This window comes from Pelophylax lessonae (assembly GCF_965119305.1).
Source record: "Pelophylax lessonae genome assembly, chromosome: 6".
Taxonomy (NCBI): Eukaryota; Metazoa; Chordata; class Amphibia; order Anura; family Ranidae; genus Pelophylax; species Pelophylax lessonae.
The window spans coordinates 8,733,629-8,753,777 of NC_138773.1; the positions used below are offsets into that span (position 1 = coordinate 8,733,629).

The 20,149-nt window shown below is 43.0% G+C and overlaps 2 protein-coding genes across 2 annotated transcripts in view; one reads left to right on the plus strand and one right to left on the minus strand.

The window, feature by feature from the left end:
- Positions 1 to 20,149, minus strand: part of LOC309558391 (uncharacterized protein) — a gene marked incomplete at its 3' end in the record, with an annotated part of 897,500 nt that overhangs the window by 451,284 nt on the left and 426,067 nt on the right. The gene's annotated exons all lie outside the window — the stretch shown is intronic.
- LOC309557605 (olfactory receptor 11G2-like) lies at positions 18,271 to 19,227 on the plus strand (the record flags this gene model as incomplete). Its single annotated transcript, XM_082260397.1, has 1 exon — positions 18,271 to 19,227. One exon carries the CDS (start codon positions 18,271 to 18,273, stop codon positions 19,225 to 19,227), a length of 957 nt encoding a protein of 318 aa, XP_082116523.1.

A 20,149-nucleotide genomic window follows, 5' to 3' on the forward strand; every position in this document is an offset into this window, starting at 1 on the left:
GGGGTTTATCTGCCAGTCTCTTGTTCTGCTCCATGTTCACACTTGCACTGGAAGTTACTATTTAAATTAACAAATGTAGTGATGCGGTACAAAGCCCTTGTACAGCGGGACTGCGGGACAGACGCTGCGGGCATTTCAGGAAGGTTGGGAGGAGGTTTAGGCTTAGGTGGTGTCACCCCTCTGGCGGGTGTCACCCGGTGCGGACCGCACTCACCGCACCTGCCTAGTGACGCTACTGACCATAATGGAAATATGAGTTGCTTAAGATGGGCACTGAAGCATAGTGGAACATTGATTGGAGTATTGGACCTATTTATGCCTTGAATTTGCTGGCGTTATTTGCCCTACTGTAATACCTTGGTTTGCGAGTAACCTGGTTTACAAGCATTTTGAAAGACGAGTGCTGTCTTGATATATGAGCAGTATTAGACTCTCAATGCTAAAGTGGTTTAGTACAGTATAAGCAGAGGAGTAACTAGAACCTTCAGGGCCCCGGTGCAAGAAACCATGAAGGGCCCCCCGGACCCCTGCCCGGGGCCCTTCCCTTAAAGCCTGGGGCTCTTCCCACTGATCCTGGGGCCCTTTACTCTCGTTGCGGGGCCCTTTATTATGGTCCAGCAGCGGAACCCTTTCACAAGTTCTGCAGTGGGCCCCCTTCCTGCCATCTTGGGGCCTCCCCCTGGTGGTGGAATTCCGGGGCCCAGTCACAAGTGTGATCTTTGCGATCCTGGAAGTTCCCCCACTGGTGTCAGTAGTTTTATTTTTTTGGTATTTAAATTGTATTATTTTTTATCATTTTATTTTATTTTTTTACAATGTCACTGACTATGACTCTGTCCATTCAGAAAAGGAAGGAGCTGGTAAATTACATATTTACTGACCCCTTCCTGGTTCTCTATTGTGACACATCCCCTGCAGCAGCCGGCAGGAGAGGGGAGGGAGCACAGTGGGGAGGCAGCACAGTGTGGGGGTGGGGGGTGACCAGGGGAGCACAAAGGGGTCCAGAGACAGCAGAACACAAATGAACTGGATAGGAGGAGTGGGGGGGACAGCACAGTAGGGGGGGGACCAGGGGAGCACACAGGGGCCCAGAGACAGCAGAATACAAGTGAACTGGATAGGGGGAGTGGGGGGGACAGCACAGTAGGGGGGGGAGCACACAGGGGCCCAGAGACAGCAGAATACAAGTGAACTGGATAAGAGGAGTGGGGGGGACAGCACAGTAGGGGGGGACCAGGGGAGCACACAGGGGCCCAGAGACAGCAGAATACAAGTAAACTGGATAAGAGGAGTGGGGGGGGCAGCACAGTAGGGGGGGGGGACCAGTGGAGCACACGGGCCCAGAGACAGCAGAACACAAGTGAACTGGATAGAAGGAGTGGTGGGGGCAGCATACAGAGGAACCAATCTCCTCCATTTTCCTCCTGCAGCTACAGGAAGAAAAAGGAGGACAGTGAATTCTCTACATGCTACCCCTGCCGCCCCTCCTATCCAGGTGTACAGGGGAGCAGCACAGGCCCCCTGGAGTATGGGGCCCGATTGCAATTGCAACCCCTGTAGTTACGGCCCTGAGTATAAGCATGCCATCCCCTCTGTTACATAACATTATCTGTCCCTGTGTCTGTACTGTATATAAAAGATGCTGATTTCTACCGTATCAGAGCGTCTCCTGGCACTCACATGACTCCTTGGCTCTCTGCTCTCCCCAGTGGGTGGGGCTGAGCACTCCCGCTGATGTCATTCGGGGAGGAGAGCAGGAAAGAAGCAGAGAGCCAAGGAGTCACATGAGCGCCGGGAGACGCTCTGATACTGTAGAAATCAGCATCTTTTATATACAGTACAGACACAGGGACACATAATGTTATTTAACAGAGGGGTTGGCATGCTTATACTGTACTTTAGATATGATAGCAGCATATCTTTATTTATACCAATAATTGGTTGTGGAACGAATCATCTGAGTTTCCATTATTTCTTATGGGAAGATTTGCTTTGATAAACGAGGAACCAATTATGCTTGCAATCCAAGGAATTACTATATTTGTTTATGCATAGGGTCATCTCCTTCTGGTGAGGGAGGTATGGAGGTGTAAACCACAAATCACCAATGTTGCACTGAAGTTTATTGTGCTTTGGAGTGGCACAGAGCACTTTTATTATATTTGGACTTTCTATACAGTATATTGGACTTATGTGAGCACTAGTTACCTTTATATGTTTTAGAACTGTATATTATCATAGTTCTAGTGTCATTACAGAGCTGTTCTCTGTGTTCATTTATTTTATTTTTTTCATCTAGCTCAGGGTTTCTCAGCCAGGGTTCTGTGGAATTCTAGGGTTCCTCCAGAGGTTGCTAGGGGTTCCTTGAGAATTGAGCAATTTCTACCACTCAGTTGGGTTCCCATTGACACCTTTTATCATTTTAGCTCTCTGTGAGTGGGTAATTCTTCCCAATGACCATTACAATAATGCATTATGAGCTGTAGATATAGTCATTTTTATCAGGGGTTCCCTGAGACAAGAAATTTATTTTGAGGGGTTCCTCTATTTTGAAAAAGTTGAGAAAGCCTGACCTAGCTTTTGGGGTCTTGTACCAGCAGCTGAGCTTAGGTTTGCAGTTTGAGCGCAGGGGATTTTGCAAACATTTAGTTACATTTGCTCATGTGCAGGAGATTTCCCGTGTGTACTCCAAGCAGTGTTGCTCATCTTAGTTTAAAAAAGTAATTAGTTACAGTTACAAATTACTTCTCCCAAAAAGTAATTGAGTTACTGACTCAGTTACCACATAGAAAAAGTAATTAGTTACTCAGCAAAGTAACTGACTTTTTTTTTTTAATATTCTATAATGCAATTACGTTCTATAACATCTTTAATAGCAAATATGTTTATATTAACTGATGGAAGAATAGAAACACTATATACAGTATTTTAGAACATTTGTGGTGACGTGGGCAGCACACTGGTGGTGGGCGGCTGCCTGGATGGTGGTGGCGTGGGCGCTTGGCACACTGGTGGTGACGTGGCACACTGGTGGTGGCGTGGCACACTGGTGGTGACGTGGGTGTGGCACACTGGTGGTGACGTGGGCGTGGCACACTGGTGGTGGGTGGCTGCCTGGCTGGTGGTGGCGTGGGCGCTTGGCACACTAGTGGTGACGTGGCACACTGGTGGTGGCATGGCACACTGGTGGTGACGTGGGTGTGGCACACTGGTGGTGACGTGGGCGTGGCACACTGGTGGTGGGTGGGTGGCTGCCTGGCTGGTGGTGGCGTGGCACACTGGTGGTGACGTGGGCGCTTGGCACACTGGGGTGACGTGGGCGGCACACTGGTGGTGGGCGGCTGCCTGGCTGGTGGTGGCGTGGGTGCTTGGCACACTGGTGGTGACGTGGGCGGCACACTGGTGGTGGGCGGCTGCCTGGCTGGTGGTGGCGTGGGCGCTTGGCACACTGGGGTGACGTGGGCGGCACACTGGTGGTGGGCGGCTGCCTGGCTGGTGGTGGCGTGGGCGCTTGGCACACTGGTGGTGACGTGGCACACTGGTGGTGACGTGGGTGTGGCACACTGGTGGTGACGTGGGTGTGGCACACTGGAGGGGGGCAGCTGCCTGGCTGGTGGTGGCGTGGCACACTGGTGGTGGCGTGGGTGCTTGGCACACTGGTGGTGACTTGGGCGGCACACTAGTGGTGATGTGGGTGTGGCACACTGGTGGTGGGTGGCTGCCTGGCTGGTGGTGGCGTGGGCGCTTGGCACACTGGTGGTGACGTGGCACACTGGTGGTGGTATGGTGGGTGGCTGGTGGGTGGCTGGTGGGTGGTGGTGGGGGGTCTGAGTCCTGTCTGTGAGTTTTTTTTTTTTTTTTTGTTACCTGCTGTGCTGGGCTTGCTGGTGGTGGTGTGGCCTCTGGCCTGGCAGGCACACTGTTGTTCGGGTCCCTCTGGCTCCTTCCTCCTGCAGGCCTCCAGGCCTGCCTGTCTCTGTGCCTCTCTCCTCCTCTGGGCTGGCTGTGTGTGTTGGACTGGACTCGTTGGTGGACTGGTGGTGGTCTTCCTGCTGGCTGCTGCCCACTGCCCTGTGGTGGTGGTGGACTGGTGGTGGAGTCTCCTCTTGGCCTGGGGCTGGGCTATATCGTTAAACTGACTGCTGGTCTGTAACACTTTACTGCCCTGCTGCCACTGGTTGACTACTAGAGAGAGAGTGAGATATATTTTATTTGGCAGTGCACTGGGCTGGCAGACTGGCACTGTGGGTGGGCGGCAATGGGCCTGGCTGGGTAGGACTAGGATGATGGGATCGCCGCCGGACTCTATGTCCGCTCTCCCCTGTCCTCCTGCTGCGGTGCTGGCGCGCTGTTCTGCTGCTGCCGTGCCTGTGAGTGAGACAGCGCCGCCGTGATGTCACGTGACTCACTCGATGAGTCACCTCCTCTTCTCTCTTCAGAACCGCGGACAGCGGTCATAGAGGACTCGGAGAGGGCCGGGGGAATACAATTACATCTACTGCCATCTAGTGGCGGTAGATGTAATTGCGGTAACGGCGTAACGCAGCCGGAAGTAGCGGCAGCGGAGTTACAGGGAGACAATGAGTAATCTGATAGATTACTCGTTACCCTGAAAAGTAACTGCGTTAAGTAACGCCGTTTACTTAAACGCAGTTACTTCCAACACTGACTCCAAGACAGCAAAGGTTTAGGACTTCCATAATTGTTATCTGTGTATATGCAGATGTTCAGAAGAAATCTTCACGTGTGCTGATGTGCCACAGGACTTCCAGAGGACCCAAAGTTGCACAGCTGTGCAACATCAGCAGGGCGAGCGACACAAACATCATTCTGACCTAGGGAAGAAATGAGAAATGACTTCTTTGCAGCACAAATAATTGTAAAAAAATAAATACTGTACATTGTGAGAGAGGTAGGGGGAAGGGCAACACAACATTTACTGAAGGGCGAAGGTTTGCTTTAGACCCCGTTCACACTGGGGCGACTTGTCAGGCGACCTGGTCGCCTGACAAGTCGCCGTGGGTCACCTGCCATAGATTAGCACAGGACCCGTTCTAATAGGAGCGACACAAGTCGCTCCGACTTAAAAAAGGGTCCTGTACTATTTTGGGGCGACCTGGAGGCGACTCGCATTGACTTCGATGATATGAAGTCCGTGCATGTCGTTCCGAGGTCGCGGTGCGAGCTGTGCACTGCGACTTCACAGGTCGCCCCGGCAAGTCGGGTCGCCCCCCTATGTGAACTGGCTCTTAAACTTTAATGTATCCCACCTCGCCTTTCAACACAGTGACTTTGTATTTACAGTGGGGAAAATAATTCTTTGATCCCCTGCAGATTGAGTTTGCCCACTTACAAAGTAATGAAGGGTCTATAATTTTTATCATAGGTGCATTTTAGATGATAGAGACAGAATATAAAGCTAAAATCCTGAGAAAGACACAATATAAATGTTATAAATTGAGTTACAGTTCAGTGAGTAAAATAAGTATTTGGTCCTTAAGCAAAGCAGGACTAAGCCCCCGTTCACAGTAAGGCGACCTGTGAGGCGACCTGGTCGCCTCCCATAGGGAAGCTGCGGACCCGTTCTAATAGGAGCGACACAAGTTGCTCCGACTTAGAAAAAGGGTCCGGAGCTTCTTTGGGGCGACCAGGAGGCGACCGCCATAGACTTCAATGTTATGAAGTCCGTGGCGGCCGCTCCGAGGTCGCGGCGCCCTGCTCGCACCGCGATCTCGGAGGTCGCCCCGGGAAGTAACGTCGCGTGTATGTGAACCGACGCTTAGTACTTGGTGGAGAAAGCCTTGTTGGAAAGCACAGAGGTCAGACGTTTCTTGTAGTTGGTGACCAGGTTTGCACACATCTCAGGAGGGATTTCTTCCTTACAGATCTTCTCTAAATCCTTAACCATTTACTGACCAGCCACCGTAGTTTTAGGACGGCAAGTCAACTGTGTCCCCCAAAACGATGTACCTGTACGTCGGGACCTCTAGCGGGACCTCTAGTGGGGGCAAGAGCACGCTGATTCACCACAGGGGGAGCCAATCAGTGGGTCCGGCGGCCGCAATTGCCGCCAGGCACCCGCGATGACTCCCTGTGGAGAATGAACGGCGGTCTGCCATTGTAAACACGGCAGACCACTGTTCTGTCAGTTATGAGCACAGGGATCCTCTTATTTAGGAATACAGGTCTCTGTGTTCATGCAGCAAGCCCATCCCCACACAGTTAGAAAGCATCCCCTAGGGACACATGTATCCCTTTTGATTGCCTTTGGGTTAACCCCTTCCCTGCCAGTGTCATTAGTACAGTGACAGTGCATATTTTTAGCACTGATTATTGTAGTAATATCAATGGGCCCCCCAAAAGTGTCAAAAATGTCAGTTAGGGGTCCGATCTGTCCGCTGCAATGCAATCGCTGATCGCCATCATTGCTAGTAAAAATAAAAAAAACAATAAAAATTCCATTAAAAAAATCCCATCGTTTGTAGACGCGATAACTTTTGCGCAATCCAATTAATATACGGTATTGAGATTTTTTTTTAACCAAAAATATGTAGCAGATTACAAATTGGCCTAAAATGATAAAGAAATTCGTTTTTTTTGCATTTTGTTTTTGGATAAGTATTACAGCCTAAAGTTAAAAAAAATAAATTTTTCTGAATTGTCGCTATGTTTTCGTTTATAGCACAAAAAATAAAAATCGCACAGGTAATCAAATACCACCAAAAGAAAGCTCTGTTTGTGGGGAAAAAAGGAAGTCAATTTTGTTTGGGTACAGCGTTGCACGTCCGCGCAATTGTCCGTTAAAATCACGCAGTGCCGAATCGCAAAATAGGCCCTGGTCTTTGAGCAGCCAAATCCTCCGGTGTGAAAGTGGTTAAAGGAGAACAGTGCTGAATATCACAAAAAGCGCTGATCCTGGCTCTTTCCCTGCCTAGGGCGTAGGATATTCTGAAACTATTCAACAAGCTATCATATTACAAGGTGACTGTAGCTAAATCCAATGTTTTAGGGGTCAACATAGATGGGAAATTGCCCCCGTTTTTCCCGGGCAAAGGGATCTATTATGTATTTAGGTATCAATATCAGCACACCCCTGTCCAAGTTGTATAAAGCAAATTTTGCCCCCCCTTATAGGCTCAGTGCATAAAGAATTAGAGAGAATAAACATTTTTTATCTTTCCTGGACAGGGCGGCCTGCTGCATTTAAGATGACACTACTTCCCCAAATTATCCACTGCCTGAGAAGTTCTACCACCTAATACAATACAATCTCTTCAAATTTGTATAGTTAAACGAAAAACCAAGACGCTCGCTCCAAATACTTATGTAACATAAGAAAGCGGCGGGGGGGGGGGGTTGTGGATATCTGTCCTTAAAGCGGAGTTCCGGGCACAAAATTGACCTAATCGATTTTGTGGCCATCCGCTTGCTCTTCTTCAGCTGAAACAGAAATGGGTAGTTAGGATTTTTAATTTTTTTTTACTTACCTTGTAATTGGAGAAAAATCAAGGTTGTTTTACGTGTTATGCATATAGTTATGTCCTCCTCTATAAGGGGAGGGACTGAAATAATAAATTTTGTATGTTGAAAATCTTCAATAAAAAAAATAAAAAAAAAGAGACCAAGAAACCAAATAGTGTTCTATAAGGTATATGAGAGAATAATACAATAAGTATACAATATACCGTTATCATGTAGCGCAGCATATAGCATCCCGCTATGTGACATATACAGTGGGTACGGAAAGTATTCAGACCCCCTTAAATTTTTCACTCTTTGTTATATTGCAGCCATTTGCTAAAATCATTTGCGTTCATTCTTCTTCCTCATGAATGTACACATAGCACCCCATACTGACAGAAAAACACAGAATTGTTGACATTGTTGCAGATTTATTAAAAAAGAAAAACTGAAATATCACATGGTCCTAAGTATTCAGACCCTTTGCTGTGACACTCATATATTTAACTCAGGTGCTTTCCATTTCTTCTGATCATCCTTGAGATGGTTCTACACCTTCATTTGAGTCCAGCTCTGTTTGATTATACTGATTGGACTTGATTAGGAAAGCCACACACCTGTCTATATAAGACCTTCCAGATCACAATGCATGTCAGAGCAAATGAGAATCATGAGGTCAAAGGAACTGCCTGAAGAGCTCAGAGACAGAATTGTGGCAAGGCACAGATCTGGCCAAGGTTACAAAAAGATTTCTGCTGCACTTAAGGTTCCTAAGAGCACAGTGGCCTCCATAATCCTCGAATGGAAGACGTTTGGGACGACCAGAACCCTTCCTAGAGCTGGCCGTCCGGCCAAACTGAGCTATCGGGGGAGAAGAGCCTTGGTGAGAGAGGTAAAGAAGAACCCAAAGATCACTGTGGCTGAGCTCCAGAGATGCAGTCAGGAGATGGAAGAAAGTTGTAGAAAGTCAACCATCACTGCAGCCCTCCACCAGTCGGGGCTTTATGGCAGAGTGGCCCGACGGAAGCCTCTCCTCAGTGTAAGACACATGAAAGCCCGCATGGAGTTTGCTAAAAAACACCTGAAGGACTCAAAGATGGTGAGAAATAAGATTCTCTGGTCTGATGAGACCAAAATAGAACTTTTTGGCCTTAATTCTAAGCGGTATGTGTGGAGAAAACCAGGCACTGCTCATCACCTGTCCAATACAGTCCCAACAGTGAAGCATGGTGGTGGCAGCATCATGCTGTGGGGGTGTTTTTCAGCTGCAGGGACAGGATGACTGGTTGCAATCGAGGGAAAGATGAATGCGGCCAAGTACAGGGATATCCTGGACAAAAACCTTCTCCAGAGTGCTCTGGACCTCAGACTGGGCAGAAGGTTTACCTTCCAACAAGACAATGACCCTAAGCACACAGCTAAAATAACGAAAGAGTGGATTCACAACAACTCTGTGACTGTTCTTGAATGGCCCAGCCAGAGCCCTGACTTAAACCCAATTGAGCATCTCTGGAGAGACCTAAAAATGGCTGTCCACCAACGTTTACCATCCAACCTGACAGAACTGGAGAGGATCTGCAAGGAGGAATGGCAGAGGATCCCCAAATCCAGGTGTGAAAGACTTGTTGCATCTTTCCCAAAAAGACTCCTGGCTGTATTAGATCAAAAGGGGGCTTCTACTAAATACTGAGCAAAGGGTCTGAATACTTAGGACCATGTGATATTTCAGTTTTTCTTTTTTAATAAATCTGCAACAATGTCAACAATTCTGTGTTTTTCTGTCAGTATGGGGTGCTATGTGTACATTCATGAGGAAGAAGAATGAACTTAAATGATTTTAGCAAATGGCTGCAATATAACAAAGAGTGAAAAATTTAAGGGGGTCTGAATACTTTCTGTACCCACTGTATAACGATTCACAACAATCAATAAATGTAGTGTATACTGACCCTCCATGTGTAAAATCATGGGGCAGCTGGCAGATCCATGAAGAGACTCAGATGATATATAAAACGTGGACTTTATATGGGGATATACTGGTGATTGGAAAATGGAAAAGATTCTTTTTTAAATTATATAAACAAAATATTGGGGTGCATGTATATACCAGAGGCACACGCTGTATAAATATACATATTAGGTGCCCCAGTGTTATGGCCAGAATATCATTAATTTACCATATCCATATCCATACATTTAATCCTAGTGAAAAAAAAAAAGAGAAAAAAATTGAAAGAAAAAATAAATAATCAGTAAATGGCATGATATACTTGTATAAGGATGTGCATTGCTATGCATTAGCAGCGTTTGGATTACCTCATAGAGGGTATTGTATGTAAACCAGGCGGATTATTATTAAATTATTTACAGGCAGGTGTCCACTCCCATAGTCCTAGTGGAAGGGGAGGAAGGGCCAGAGGATGTCAGGAGTAGTGGTGAGCTCCTCTCAAAGGACAGTCCTTAAGAGATTGCAAGGGTATATGGAATTATCATTAATATCTGACAACATGAATCCATAGAAGTCTAATACATTTATAAAGGTTTGAAGCATCTACAAGATAGTTTCCTACATACCTCTGGTGCCTTTACCGGATAATCTGCTGCCTGTTCGCCTGCAAAGCCTAGACTGTTAATATCGTGTAAAGGGCGTGCCACAGGGGCGTAACTACAGGGGTTGCAGGGGTTGCAATCGCAACCGGGCCCCATGCTCCAGGGGGCCCATGCAGCTCCCCTGTACACCTGGATAGGAGGGGCGGCAGGGGCAGCATGTAGAGGAATCACTGTCCTCCTTTTTCCTCCTGTAGCTGCAGGAGGAAAATGGAGGAGATTGGTTCCTCTGTATGCTGCCCCCGCCACTCCTCCTATCCACTTCACTTGTGTTCTGCTGTTTTTGGGCCCCTGTGTGCTTCCCTGGTCCCCCGCCCCTACTGTGCTCCCTCCCCTCTCCTGGTGGCTGCTGAAGGGGATGGTTCACAATAGATAACCAGGAAGGGGTCGGTAAATATGTAATCTACCAGCTCCTTCCTTTTATGAATGGACAGAGTCATAGTCAGTGACATTGTAAAAAAATAAAATAAAATGATAAAAAATAATACAATTAAAATACGAAAAAATAATAACTACTGACACCAGTGGGTGAACTTCCAGGATTGCAAAGGTCAAATCTGCGACCGGGGCCCTGGCATTCCACCACCATTGGGAGGCCCCAAGATGGCAGGAAGGGGGCCCAGTGCAGAACTTGTGAAAGGGCCCCGAAATGAGAGTAAAGGGCCCCAGGATCAGTGGGAAGAGCCCCAGGCTTGAAGGGAAGGGCCCCGGCCAGGGGTCCGGGGGGCCCTTCATAGTTTCTTGCACCAGGGCCCTGAAGGTTCTAGTTACGCCTCTGGCGTGCCACCAGTTGTTTTGGCGTACATGACCCGGAAGTTGGTGAAGAGTTCATCACCTCATCACTTCCGCTCGGCGGTGGAGGTGACGCCGCGTTCCTGCCCATAGTAGATAATCAGAGAACAAGGTTGGGCGGAAGTGATGTCACAGGGTCGGGCAGAACTAAGTCTGATGCGATGAAAAAGATACAATGGGGCCGGGCGGAAATGGTGTAATTAGGCCGGGCAAAACTAAATCTGGTGCATAGGGAATCCAAACGCTAATAACCACAGCAATGCACACATTGCCAAAAGCTGATAAGTGGATTTTACCATCGCCAAGCATGTGCATGCACGGGGAGTCAGTTTACAATGCACCTAATATTAAAGTTCCAATACATATATCATCATTTCTCAAATTACTGCTGAGTTTATCATATTTAATGCTGATTTCTGTGGCAATCATTGGCATAGAGCATAGAGGGAAAAGCTTCTGTCTATATATATATATATATATATATATATATATATCCAGTATATATATAATATGTATAATATGTGCTGTATACATTTATATAATGATACCAGTAATAATAACAACAACAAAAATATTTTTTTACATAATTTGTATATATATTGTGTACTACACGGATGTTACTGTATTTTATTTATTTCTTTTTCCTAATACAAAATGCAATAAAAATTATTTGAATTAAAAAAAATGCCCCTTGTCATGAAGGGGGTAAAACCTTCTGGAGCTCAAATGGTAATATTAATTACCCTTAGGGCTCTTTCACACGGGCGATCCGATCAGATCCGCCTGTCAGTTTTTTAGGCGGATCTGATTGGATCCTCCATGCAGCTCTATGGGGCAGCGGATGTCAGCGGAGACACCTCCGCTGACACCCGCTGCCATCCACATCCGATCCTGTCCATGAAATCTGGACAGATGGAAACCCTATTTTTCCATCCGTTCAGGGATCGGATCAGATTGGATCTGATGAGAGCGGACAGGCGGTCTGCTCTCATCCGATCCCCCATAGAGAGCAGCGGGAGCTGTGACACCTCCCTCTCCGCTCTGCAAGCAGAAACGGAGCTGTCATCCGCCCGGCTCAGCGTGGATCGGTGGATCGATCCCCGCTGAGCAGCACGGATCCGCCTACGTAGGCGGACCGTGTGAAAGAGCCCTTACTCTTACTTTTATAATTTTCTGGATTTTAGGCAGAACAAACTATAGCATAAAGTGAAAAGCTTCTGCCTATAAATATATATATATATATATATATATATATATATATAGATATAATATGTGCTGTATACATTTATATAATGATACCAGTAATAATAACCACAAACAATATATTTTTTACATAATTTGTATATATATATTATATATAGTAAAAAAATAATAACAACAACTATAATAGTAATAACAATAATAATAATAATAATTATTATTATTATTATTATTATTATTATTATTATTATTATTATCTGTATAATATTTAATGTAATATATTTTATTATGTATATATATATATATATATATATATATATATATATATAAATATATAAATATATATATATATATATATATATATATATATATATATATATATATATATATATATATATATATATATATATATATATATATATATATATATATATATATATTATTTATTATCAGTGTAAGAAAATGCTAGATTTCTTATTTCTTTTTTTTTTTTGTAAGCTGAATTTTCGTTACTCAGGGAATCAATGATTTCTCTCTACTAATTTAGAGAATCTATTCTGTGTATCTGAGGGACAGCGAGCTGTGAAATACACAGAGGACATTTGTATTTTGTGGGACCAATTTACTCCAAATCCCTTACTTACATCACAGGACCTGAGATATATATTAGCTCCGTGGTTCAAGGACTGTCAGTCTGCTCTATAAATTGCCTGTTATCTACATAACAAGAGAATTATATTTTCTGCACACTGGAGAATTCATCTGTTTTCTTTGATTTCATTTTTAATTTTAGTCCTCATTTAAATTTCTTTACTTTTTCTATTTTATTGAAAAAAAATTTAATCAGGTACATTAATGCACTATTATTGGCTAGACTCGTATCAGTGCCTCTGTACAGGGCTGTCAAACTTTCTCTTTTTTTTGGGTCATACAGCATTCATGGTTAATTAAGTAGCAAAAAGAAATAGGAATAACAAATACAAAAAAATTCATGCATTTGCCTTAATTTTGGTAATCAGTTTATTAAAAGCTGATTTTTTTTTTCAATGTTTCCCATATAAAAAAAAAAAAAAAAACGATTTAGCCCTAGATTAGCTAAGTTCAGTGTTTTTATTCTTTATATTTCTATCATGAGATGATGGAATAAAGTGAGTGATACATACTGTAGATATCAAATTTATCTTTACTTTATTTCACTGTTTATAAATACTGCATCTGATGTCATAATATAATAAAAATGCCATATTAAATGTTTTGCCTTTTTTATCATATAAATATTCCTTCTAAACAATGTGCAATTTATAAAGCAATGATGTGTATTTCTCCATGCATTCACTAACCACATTCCAAACACATTGTTTGAAGACCTGCCACAATTTTATTTTTTTTATTGAAAATGTTGCAATGCTGACGTATTATATTGTAATCCTGGGTTTATTCATTAGTTTCATTGGATGGACATTGAGAAATCTCTAGAACTCTTCCCCCTTTGCCATGCATTTCAGTTCATGCTTGTGACTGTTTCTTCTCATTCGAAATGTTCTAGATTTTGTTACAAACAATTCATAACCTCCTACCTTTATCCCTTATCCCTTAATGCATTATGTCTTAACTTCCTCACTCCCAATACTTACCCCAAAAGCAAACTTGAACGCTTAGCAACTCTATTCTTTAACCACTTTACCACCGGAGGATTTTGCTGTCTTCCGTCCAGGCCACTTTTTGCGATTCGGCGCTGTGCGACTTCAACTGACAATTGCGCGGTCGTGCGATGCCGTACCCAAACGAAATTTACGTCCTTTTTTTCCCACAAACAGAGCTTTCTTTTGGTGGTATTTGATCACCTGTGCGATTTTTACTTTTTGCGCTATAAACAAAAAAAGAGCGTTTATTTTGAAAAAATAACAATATTTTTAACATTTTTTTATATGAAATTCCCCCCAAAAAAGATGTAAAAACCAATTTTTTTAAAAATTTTTGGCCAATTTGTTTTATGCTACATATGTTTGGTAAAAAAAATCGCAATAAGCGTATTTTGATTGGTTTGCGCAAAAGTTATTGCGTTTACTAACAAAGGGAAAGATTTCTGTCATTTTTGGTGTTTTTTTTTTTAACGCGTAATGGCGGCGATCTGCGATTTTTTTTGCGGGACTGCGACATTGCGGCGGACAGATCGGACCCTTGACTGACATTTTTGACACTTTTGGGGGTACCAGTGACATTACTGCAGTAATCAGTGCTATATATATGCACTGTTACTGTAAAAATGACACTGGCAGGGAAGGGGTTAATTTTATTGGAGAGGGAGGGGTTAATGTATGCCTGGTGCTTACTGACATGTAGGGGGGGAGGTGACTGTGTGAATCATGGACAGATCGGATGTCCAGCTATGCTGAACAGTCCGATCTGTCACTCCCTGTCACTATGGAGATCCGCCCGCTGTGTTTACACACAGCGGGCGGATCTCCAGACTCGATCCCCGACGATCGGGTAAGAGCAGCGGCGATCGCCGCTGCTCCTCCCCTGGCCCGACTCCCGCTGTGAATGAAAACAGCGGGAGCGAGCCTCCGGCGGCGCGCAAGCGCCGCCCAGAAGGGGGAGTGTCCAACGACGTTAATACTACGTCGCTGGACGATAACGAACCACTCTGCCGCAGTAGTATTACTGTGAGCGGTTCTAAAGTGGTTAAATGCTGTATGTCAAGGGACAAACATTTAAAGCAGATGTGATTTTCCCCATGTTCCTATAATATTCCCAACATGTTCCCATAATGTTCCCCTAATGTAAAAAAAATGTTTATTTCTTGTTTTTATATTAATTTTAATCACACTGGGTGATTTTCTTTTTCTTTTAATTTTACATTTTATTTTAATTACGTTGGGTAATCTACCTAGAAATGTGTGTAGCACCCTACAGGTAGGTGCTAGGTAAATGTGTAGCGGGCCCTGGCTGCCTAACAGCAGGGCTGTGATTTATCTAGGTGGGGTGTCATGGTCTCCAGATGTGCCTGCTGAAGGGGGAGTCTCCCCACTGGCTCTTATGAGAGGCTTCTCATAGGGCAGTGGAGGAAACCCAATCAGGGGACACATCCAGACTTGTAACTACCCCAGAAGGCAGATTATGCTGCAAAGGATTCTGGGAGTGCGTATACGTTTGGGGGTGGTGCATGACACAATGTCTTTGGCGGGAGCAGAGTCCCAGGAGAGAGAGTGCGGCTGTCTCTCCTCCTATCTGAGGAAGGTGGATGTCTCAGGGTGTCACCTGAGTGTCCTGAGAGTGCTGAGCTGATGGGATCCGGTGTACAGAGAACCTGGGGAGAGAGAGAGGGGTCCGGTCCCAGGAAAGCCTACACAGATCGTGAGTACTGCAGATTGCCCCTGGGGGTTTGCCTCGCATTAGAGGGGACCACTCTGGAAGAGGTTCTGGGATCCAGTGTCAGCTAGTGGCAAAGGGGGTACCTAGGTTGAGGACCCTGAAGTTGCAGAGGGGGGTACCTAGTTAGTGGGCCCTGAAGAGTTCAAGCTATAAAGAGGGCACCTGCGGTTGGGCCCTGAATTGTACAGAGTGTGTCAGCTTGAAGTTACAGCCAGAGTTCTACCTTGTACTATCTCAAGCCAATCAAGGCGGAGAGAGTATTCCATCACTTTTGCAGTATAACCAAGTCAGGAATTCTACAGTTCTCAGTCCTGTATCTTCTGGACTACAAGTCGAGGATTCAGCATTTACATTGTTCTACAGAGTGTTCTCAGTGTCAGTGAGCGTTGGCTGGCGCCGGCTGGCATCAAGGAAGCCCCAATGGGCATTTTTCAGGAGCGAAGTCCAGAGTGTAATTAGTTAAAGCCTAAAGGAGTATCCCACCCATTACCTTCTCCCATCCTCTAAAAATACAATAAAAACCACAAACAAAGATACCGGAGTTGTCGTTGCTTCAGTTGTCATATACAGGGCCCCAGCTCACATGGGCTGGAAGGATTACCGGTACTAATGGCAGACCCACATCAGGCCATAGGCTTGGAAACCTTGTTACATGTGTAACCACAGACAATTTATTTTCCTAAGGTGACAACACTAACTTAATTCTAACATGCTGAATTTTCAAATACATAATACTTTGTCATGTTCCACAGAGTTAATGCTGTAAAGCTGTTACATTCGGCCACCGCCGCACCATCTACTCTACATCTCCAAAGAAGGTTAAAACAAGACTCTACAGGATGTTCACTGCAGATCCTAAACCAATTTAAAAATGGTAAGGGGAAACTAAAAATGCAATCCTGTTTTACACCAAATTTGTAAATTTTGTGAGAGTTTATTTCTGCTTAAACCCGTCACCACTTTGACCATCACCATACACCGGCACCCTCCAGCTGGGGGATCTCTGAATGTCCATCGGCACCTTCTGGCTGGAGAACTCTGCATGTCCATCGGCACCTTCTGGCTGGAGAACTCTGCTAGTATTGACAGTCAGTTTAGGAATAGCGGATGGATGGGTATCGTATCTCTGCTGGATGGATGGATTGATACTTCCTGTGGGAAGTTTTGCTTTTATCAGTGCTGTGGATATTTTTAATAAAATAAACAGAGATTACAATATGTGATGTGATGTGTTGTGTATATTACGAGTGCGGTGGGAGTGGAGAAAAGGAAGCCAAAATTGTATCCATTTGTTGGACCGCTTCCCAATACCTAAACATTGAAGTGGAAAATGTAACCCTTAATTTACCAGAAAGCGCTGCTGGACCTCCTGTAATATAAAGAGGTCTCCATTGAAGGTGAACCTCTGGCACATGGTGAAGGTGGTGGCACATAGTTTTGGGATGCACGGCACATCCAGTACTGTGTGTTGGTAATGACGTTGGATTTATGGGATTGCACATTATTTACCTGGCAGCATCTTATTTAAATGGAGAGATTTGTATGAGATGCATGTTTTTAATCAGAAGTATTTGATATATAAGTTATTTAGTTGTATCTAGTTTTTTTGGATAGCGCTGCACATTGTGTTAGGTATTTTTCAGAATACTTTATTAATTTGCTTAAATTTTTTTTTTTTTTTTTTTTTATCAGTTGCTATAAGGAAAGATTGCTCTTCATTGGACAACAGGAGGGCTGTCTCCTTACCCCCAGTAGGCACAGCTAGCTCCCTTTATGGGGTACCTGGGGGTGAGTAGCAGCACTATCATCAACCCTTCCATCCCTTCCTATGCACATTTTTTATGTTCTTTTTTTTCCTCTCACTCAGTCTTCATGTACCATTCACTATTGGTTATGCAATTATATGCTTAATCAAAACCACTGTATCCAGTACCACTGGTTGTATTTTATTGTTCATTTTTCTTTGGATGTTCTTTTCTGCACCTATTAATAAAAATGTTTGAACAAGAAAGATTTCATTCATTTTTATTAGCCGAAAATGTGAATCACTTTTTTTACTTTCTATTGGCTATACTTACTTGTTTTTTCTACACCTTTTTTTAGTTTTATTTTTTTTTATTTTGTTTATTATATTGGTTACGCTGACAGTCATTGGCTTTACAGTACATTTATTTTTATTACCTTAATTTCCTTAGCCCTCGAATCAGCAGCACTAAGATCTCCTAGTACTTAGATCATGGTGTGAAAATTAAATTTGCTGTTTTTGAGTTTTTTATGCTCAATTTTTTCACAACGATTTTGCCTAATGCATGGCAGTGTATTGAATCACTCACTAGCACTCACTTTGATAGCCATCCGAACATGTGTGACAATCTTTCCACATGTGAATTATTGGATTCACCCTCTTGTAACTACCATTATTATGGTTTTCTACTTTCACTTTTATTAGTATTATTGGGGAACAGGACATATTGGATCCACACTGTAAATTGAGTACACCTCCATCCCAATTAATTTATTTCCTGTTCTGTATTAGTATTATTATTAGTATTATTATTAGTTAATTATTTTATTATTATTATTATTATTAGTTAATTATTTTATTATTATTATTATTATTATTATTATTATTATTATTATTATTATTATTATTTCATTATTTTGCAATATAGGGCTACCACTGTGCACCGATAACTAAATATCAAGCAAAGGTTACATTGGCTTATAGTGCAAAATCAAAGAAGAAATGAAAAATAAACTTTTAATCAAAACACACATAAAACTGTCAAATCAATTTCCAAACATTTGTTTTGATTCTATATTGTAAATGATAAGATGGAATCTGAACTTCAACAATTTCCAGATACTCAGAACAAGTCTTCTGTCAGTAAATTTTTCATTGTTGGGTTCAAAATTCCCTTTGCCTACAGACCTTTTCTCTTCAACATGTTCCTAATCATTTACATCCTCACTTTATCATGCAATCTCCTGATCATCTTGCTGATGCTCTTCTCTGACCTTTCACAGTCTCCTATGTATGTGTTCCTCTCCAATCTGTCACTGTCGGAGGTCTTGTTCACCAGCAGCGTTGCTCCCCCCATGCTCCATGTAATACGTAGAGATGGTGCAATGTTTTCTCTTGTTGGTTGTTTCATACAGTTTTTCCTACTTGGGTCATTTGCTGCGACAGAGTGTTTCCTCCTCTCTGCAATGTCCTATGACAGATTTTTGGCCATCTGCAAACCCCTCAACTACAGGATAATTATGAGCCCCAGGTTGTGTCTTTCTCTGATTCTTGTCTGCTGGACTTTGGCATTTTTGATTATTTCCATCTGTTTAGGTTTCTTAAAAACTTTGCATTTTTGCAGATCAGATATCATTGACCATTTCTTCTGTGACTTTACTCCTTTACTGAAGCTGTCTTGTTCTGACACTTCAATTGTGGAAATGGTTGTGTCTTTGCTTTCATCATCAGCAACCATGTTGCCATTCCTCGCAATTGTAGCTTCTTATGGGTTTATCATCAAAGCAATCACCAGGATTTCTTCAGCAACGGGGAAGAAGAAAGCTTTCTCCACCTGCAGTTCCCATCTTGGTGTGGTCTCCATCTATTATGCCACCATGATTATGGTCTATGTGGTTCCACCTGGACATTTATTGGTTAGCAACAAAGTTCTTTCTCTGCTCTATACAGTTATCACCCCACTAATGAATCCTTTAATTTATACCCTGAGGAACCAAGACATCAAGACAGCAATAAAGCAAACGTTGACATCCATAAAGAGAATCTAAATGTTCAAAATGTTTACAGTTTGTTGTGTTAGGCTCCATTCACACCTGGGCGTTTTTCAGGCGTTGTTTTCAGATGTTTGGAGGCAGGCATTGACATTTAACAAAAACTTCTGTAATCTGCTAAAAAAAATGTAAAAAAAAAGCTATTTTTTTTCACTTTTTGAGTTTCAGGCATTTTGCTTCAGGCGACAAAACGGTCATATGTGAACAGGGGCCATAGAAATGAATGGGATTTTGCTTGTTGGGCGTCTTGAGACTTCAGAGATGAGCGTTTTATGAGCTGAAAAATGCTCAGGTGTGAACAGAGCCTTACAGAAAATGAAGAATAAATAAAACATTGAATGGAATTGCCTAAATAATTTATTATTTACTATATATTTATATTAAATGGCAAAAAATTATATCCTGGCTATGACCACTGACTCCACCTTTTGCTGACACTATTGGCATGGTTTGTTTGATATCTTTTCTGTTTCACTGGTTTCTGGTGTTTTTTTTTTTTTTTTTTAAGCAAGCTCTTCCAGTCCTGATTTTACATTTTGTGGCAAAACTATTATGATAAAAAATACTTTAGTGCTAATCACTAAACCGACCTGCGCATATGATACAGAAATGTTTCTATATTTATAGTGCCAATGCCAAAATAATTGTGAAAAAAATCCCTCTCTGGGGTTGTGTAGTATATATTAAATTGTGTAATTACTCCAAAAATGTGTGTGTGGAAAAAATATTTCAAACAAGTGAGCAGCAGGTATAAGGACATAACTAATGCCCAAATAATGAAAAAAAGGGGGTGAATAACCGAGTTCAAAACAAGTAGCACATAACAATTCATATAAATTGTGAAACCAGTGTATATAAATATATTAAATCAAAACGATTCATATAAATTGAAAAACCAGTGTATAATAAAATTGTGTAA